The 6,479-nt window shown below is 40.8% G+C and overlaps 1 protein-coding gene across 1 annotated transcript; it reads left to right on the top strand.

Moving 5' to 3' along the window:
- The first annotated feature begins 232 nt into the window (after positions 1 to 232).
- LOC139660000 (acyl-coenzyme A thioesterase 1-like) lies at positions 233 to 4,982 on the top strand. The gene is made up of 3 exons (XM_071538040.1): positions 233 to 701; positions 2,209 to 2,411; positions 4,374 to 4,982. Exons 1-3 carry the CDS (start codon positions 233 to 235, stop codon positions 4,980 to 4,982), a joined length of 1,281 nt encoding a protein of 426 aa, XP_071394141.1.
- Positions 4,983 to 6,479: the final 1,497 nt, after the last annotated feature.

The following is a 6,479-nucleotide window of genomic DNA, read 5'->3' as shown; positions in this document are numbered from 1 at the left end:
TCTTTGGATTCTTCATAACAAAATAATCTTAGATGTCTGTTTTAGAGGGTAATTCATACTGTCTTTTATTTTATTTCCCCATTTTCTCCAGCAGTGGTGGAAAGGTTGTTGCTGTGGTGTGAATGCAGGGAAAACTTTGTGTTAAGTGCAATACAGGTTCAACCTCGACATCAGTACCTTCTGTGTCTGCTGTGGTACATTCTCCTCAAAAAAATCTGAGGGGAAAGGAGAGATGTCCTCCCAGGTCCGACTGAGGCTTCTGCCGAGCGCCAGGTGCTTGTTCGACGAGCCGGTGCAGGTGAAGGTGTCCGGGTTGCGGTCCAGGCAGCTGGTCTCCATGAGGGCCAGATCCACCGACGACAAGGGGGTGCTGTTCCGCTCCTCGGCCACCTACAGGGCCGACGGCAGCGGGGAGGTCGACCTGCGGAGAGACTCCTCTCTCAGGGGGAGCTACGTCGGCATGGAGCCCATGGGCCTGCTGCGGTCGCTCAGGGCGGACGCCTTGCACAAAAAGTTTTACAAGAGTGACGCGCGAAATCCCCACGTTGTCAAGTTCTCCGTGCACGAGGAGGAGGAGGAGGAGGAGGGGGAGGGCCGGACGCTGGCGGAGGAGACCAACGAGAGGCTTCTGATGGGAGAGGGGGTCAGCCGGATCCCCGTCAGAGATGGGAATATTCGAGGAGTCCTGTTTACTCCCCCTGGTTAGACGCTTTCTGCTTTTGTGTTCTTCATGCTTTAAGTATAATAGTGTGTTGTAATTCTGCAATTTTTAATGCCTCATGCTTGCGGAACAACAGTACTATTTACAGTAACTATTTAGTATTATTATTAAATTATTATTTATTTACAGCACTTTGTGACTTTAAAGCTGCACTAGGCAAGATCTATGTACAGATAAACCCATCTTATCAGCCTAAATCACAGAGAAATGTATCACATTCCCCCTAAATCTACGCTGTGTAGATTTGCCCTATTTGCCCAGATTTGCCCACAAAATTTCAGGGGTCTGGTATGGTTGCTGGAGGGAAACCTTCTCAGTGCATAGGACGTTACAAATTGATAACTTTAGAGTGAAATACAAAACTTTCTGTGAACAGCAGTAAGTGAGCGCTCCATCCAGAGAAAGCTGCACTCACCAACGATGGCTGAACCTACTGAAAAAAGATTGTTTTTCACCATCTCCACCCCTATGGAGCTTCTAGTGTGCTAAGGGTTTATGATCCTTATTATTATAGACTGGTTCAGTGACTTATTACTATTGATTAATTGGTAGATATATTTATAATTAATTCATCAGTAATAATTAGCCAATCACCAGACTGGTCTATAATATTTAGTTTGGCACACTAGAAGCTACCAGCACTAAGAAGAACTGATTTAGTTCAGAGGGGTTTGTATAAATAGTTGCAGTCATTAGTTAAACCTGGTGATATATCTCATATCCTTAGCATGTAGGCTGTCAATGAATCAATGTAGCTAATTGAAACTTGGACCGAATTGACTATTGCTAGCTAGCTTGATGCTGCTGCTAATAGTGACTTTCTTAGCCCAGTAGCCCAGATTCTCTTGTTTGCCAACAGGATTTTTTCATTGTACATATTATATAGTGAGTGGCTGCAAGATGTCCTCGAAAGCAAGAAGGTAAGTAAAAGAGAAAGTAAAGCAGAAGGCAGCTAGAGGGACTCATGACAACAGGTGAGAGGCAGACTGGGGAGTCAGGGCAAGCTAACTTATCTTCATATTCATCATGCGAGGAAAAAAATAGATAGTGACTTTATTTTAAAATCTATCCAATGAAGATTTTATTTAGAGTCTTTAGCTTGTACTATTATGATAGAAATATAATAAGATAAAGGATGAATCACTAAGATATATATATTTTTTTAATTGTATTTCATATTTAGCACAGGCAGACAGAAATGCAGAGAGATGAGGGGGAGAAAGAAGAGGACAGTGAGACAGAAAGACAAGAGATGGAAGCAAATGAGTAACAGATGAGTAAAGTAAAGGGATGTAACAACACCGCATTGCTGCACTCTTAAAACACAGAGATTATTCCACAGACTGTAGACACTGTAGATGCCCCTTCTCTGCACATCCCTGCTTGTGGTCATATCACCACTTATATGAAACTGTGAAAGTAAAGATGCACATTATGTAAGATTCATTAGTGTTTGTGATAATGTCTTGTATTTTCCTGTGTTCCAGGAGCTGGCCCGTTCCCTGCTGTGTTGGACCTGTACACTTTTGGTGGAGGTTTGTCAGAGAGAAGAGCCTGTCTGCTGGCCAACAGAGGGTTTGTGGTCCTGACTGTAGCGCTGTACGGCCACGACGACCTGCCCAAGAAGATCAGAGAGATCCACCTGGACTATTTTGAGGAGGCAATACAGTTCTTAAAAAAGCAAGCCAAGGTGAGTTGTTTGGAGTAACTGATACTATAAAGTGATAAGCTGTGAGATTTGTGTTTTTTCTTGATTTTGTAGTAGTGGAAAGTAACTAAGTACATTTACTCAAGTACTGTACTTAAGTACAATTTTGAGATACTTGTACTTTACTTGAGTATTTCCATTTGATGCTATTTTATACTTCCACTCCACTACATTTCAGAGGGAAATATTGTACTTTCTACTCCACTACATTTATTTACTTTACTTTAGTTACTTTTCAGATGGAGATTTGACACAATGGATAATATAACAAGCTTTTAAAATACAACACATTGTTAAAGATTAAACCAGTGGTTTCCAACCTTTTTGGCTTTTGACGTCTTACAAAAAGCAGTGTGTAGTCAGGGTCACATTTCAGATGTCTATGAGTTGTTAACAGCTCCACCAAAAAGTGATTTTTCCCTCTAAACCTCACATGGTTTCATTTCAATAAATGTTCAAATGATCCAATATTTCAGCAAAAATCAAAGATTAGAGAAAAAGTCCAAAAACTGAAAACAGATTTGTGTATCAGAACTTTGTTTTTTCTTCTTTCCTCTCCCATTAATCATCTCACAACCCCTCAGATTTATCTGGTGACCCTTTGGAGGGGCCCGAACCCTAGGTTGGGAACCACTGGACTAAACTAGCTAACTGTATATAAAGTAGTTCAAACTAGCTCCACCTCCAGCAGCTACAACAGTAACATGCTGCTTACACACTGATGCTTCAGTATTATTAATCTAATGATGTCATATATAATAAAATATCAGAGGGACCAAACCACTACTTTTACTTTAATACTTTAACTACATTTTGCTGCTAATACTTATGTACTTTTACTTAAGTAGGATTTTTCATGCTGGACTTTTACTTGTAATGGAGTATTTTTACATCGCTGTATTGGTATTGTTACTTAAGTAAAGGATCAGAGTACTTCACGTTTGGAGATTCACACTCATTGTGGGTACGGACTGACTAAAGACACTCAGTATAGACTGCAGGTAATAAACAAGTGAAACCTACCAGTCCAAAAGAGAAAGAGGCACATCTGTATCGCAGTGCTTTTCATATTGGAAAGGCATTGCTGTAGTTTTGGCTCGGTCCTTGGATTTTCTGTTGATGCAGTTTGAGTTTCTGCAGGTGGCGCTCTTTTCTGTGTCTGTTCAGCCATGGTGGCTATCACTGCTCATGCTAACTACCCAGTTCTTCTTCTGTTTATCTCAAACAAACCGCTGTTGCTGCTGCCAGAAACATCAGTTACTGTGCGCCAAAGGATTTCTCCCAGGAAAGAGACACCTGCACATGTAGAAGAGCAAATAAAAGCTTTCATGAACTGGCTGCAAGTTGAATCACTCTTGTATGGTTTCCCTGGGTGTTAGAACGGCGCAAAACAGACATTTCTTTATATGAAAAAGTTGTGAATTATTACTTTGGAGAAAAAAATACATTCCTTAATTCATCCAGGGAAGGTTTGCTGAGCATGCTTGCTCTTTTCCAGCACTGCCCTGCTTCACATTCAGAGACTAGAAAACTTAATTTATCTCCCTACGCTGTCAAATGTGATAGTTGTTACAGTATCTGCTGAAATCAGTACAAATGTTACATTTTTCATTGTTTCATGGGGGATTGTTTCAATAAAAAAAGCAAGCATCACTGATAAAGATGTCACTGGCAAAATTTTAAATTGTCATGGGCGGTTTTTGCAGCCTGGAGAAGATAAAAAAAACCACTTAGCTGCCTCTTCACTATTTATTTTGACAGCAATGGGATTCAATCCAAAAGGCGGATGAAAACGTGTATTTGTCACAATAAATGGTGAAAAGGCAGCTAATAATAATAATTTGCAGCTTTTAACAGTCTTGTCCTGATTCACACTCTCGACACAGTAACCTGACTCTCTTTACAGTTTTTGTTACTTCTAATTTGCGTTCTCTTTTTTCACAGGTGGGCAGTAAAGGAGTTGGTGTAATATCACTATCAAAGAGTGGAGATCTTGCGCTTTCAATTGCCTCTTATCTGCCAGATGTTGGAGCCACTGTGTGGATCAATGGCTGCAGTGCCAATGTGGCCTTCCCTCTCTACTATAAGAAAAGCCAGATCCTCCCTGCCTTAATGGCGGACATCAGCAAGGTGGTTCCCACCGAGTCGGGGGCCTTCAACTGCAAGTACGCTATGCAGAATCCCCTGGCAGAGGAGAACAGGGCCACTCTGATCCCCATCCAGCAGGCCGAGGCACGCTTCCTGTTTGTGGCCGCAGAGGACGACCTCAACTGGGACAGCAAGGCTTACATGGACGAGATGGTGGAGAGACTGAGGCATCATGGGAAGGAGAACTTCGAGAGTGTGTGTTACCCCGGATCGGGGCATTACCTGGAGCCGCCTTACGGACCGTACTGCCCCTCCAGTTTCCACGGGGTCCTGGGCAAACCGGTGCTGTGGGGGGGCGAGCCCAGGTCCCACTCTGCGGCCGAGGTCCACCTCTGGAAGAAGATCCAGGACTTCTTCAGAACTCACCTGACCTGTGATGCTGCTGCGGCTAAAGCCAAGCTGTAGGTGCAAATGGGATCATAGGAAGGACATAGAAAAAAAAAAATCTAAATCTGCTGACAATCATAGATAATCATATGTCCTGATTTCATCTTTCCACAGTTGAAAATCATGTAATAAGCAGATATTAGTGTTTGTTGTATTTTCTATTTTCACTTCCATTGTGTGTGACCTATCACAACCTTTGAACGCTCACCCATGTGACCAAAATGAAAGTCAAGATGGAGAAGCAGGCAGAGAAACGTACATAGACCAACTTTGGAAAAATGAGTGGAAAAGATTGGATGGACTGAACATAGGAGAGAAAAATCCTTCTGCTGAGTCTGAATGTTCAGATCCTAAAGTGGATCATCGTCTTTCATTCAGAGACACTTTGGTTTCAAACCAGAAGACGACAATTTTTTTAATAAATACATTTACATACATACATACATACATAATAATGATCACAATATTTCCCAAAATAATTGTGATTATCATTTGCCATAATCATGCAGCCCTACACAATATTGACTACTGCGCTTTCCAAACTACAAGATGCAGCAGTTTGTTCTTATGAATTCTGATTTCACTTCTTTGTGTTCTATCAATCCTTCATGGAACAGAATCATTGTTGACAGTATAGTGCGGTTTAATGAACTAAAGTATCACATGAAACCACTGTTGTTATGAAAACCTCTATAAAGCACTTCCTCACTTTGTGTCAGGGATGCTTTGGTATTTTGACTTGGCAAGTTTGGTTATTTATGGTAAATGTTTACCTGACATTTGGTTTTATATTTATTCTTAAGTTTCCCTAAAATGGATTGTTAGCATTTCTCTTTGAAGCAAAGGGGCGCAAATTAGATTTCAACAAGGAATGCTAACAATGCTTATTAACCATTTCAGGGAAAGAAAGTGTATAAACTTTTCCCTACAATGTGAAAAATGTCTGTCTAAGATGTTAAGGTATCCCTGTAATTAAACCCATATTTACTCGATTATGACTTTACCTCGATTAACATGATCAAATAAAGATTTACATGACAGTTTCAATAATTAGTATTGCTTTAATCGAGTCAAGATTAGACACTACATTAAACATCATTGCTTCCAAAATATGTGCCGGATATTTGTGAGATGCACCTGGGAGTGCCCAGCATCTCATAAACAAACCAAGCATCATGACAGCTGATTGAAATGTACTCAGGTAGTATCGATTTTAAGTTTTGAATCATGAATTCCAAATAAATTGTTGAAATTCGAATCATGTGCAAGTGTGGTTTTGTCAGCTAAGGTCTGTCTCCTAATGCGGTAGCAAGCTGTGTTGGTTTGGCAATAAGACAATACAATACAATAAGCCCGAGAGCTAATGTTAGCTAGCTCACATGCTAGCGACTGTCTAGCTACTCTTATTCTTCTTCTGGAAGACATGATCGCATTGTGTTGTACAGGAGAAATTGTAGGGTATATTGTCTGTTCACTACAATTTGCAGTGTATTGTGGGTATTTCGTAGTGAACAA

Source organism: Centroberyx affinis, unplaced genomic scaffold (genome assembly GCF_046629955.1).
Source record: "Centroberyx affinis isolate AG114_WGS23_722 - 3 ecotype Tasmania unplaced genomic scaffold, CSIRO-AGI_Caff_v1 ptg003188l_1, whole genome shotgun sequence".
Taxonomy (NCBI): Eukaryota; Metazoa; Chordata; class Actinopteri; order Beryciformes; family Berycidae; genus Centroberyx; species Centroberyx affinis.
Note: the sequence above shows the minus strand (reverse complement) of the source record. Positions and strands in the feature narration are given on the sequence as shown.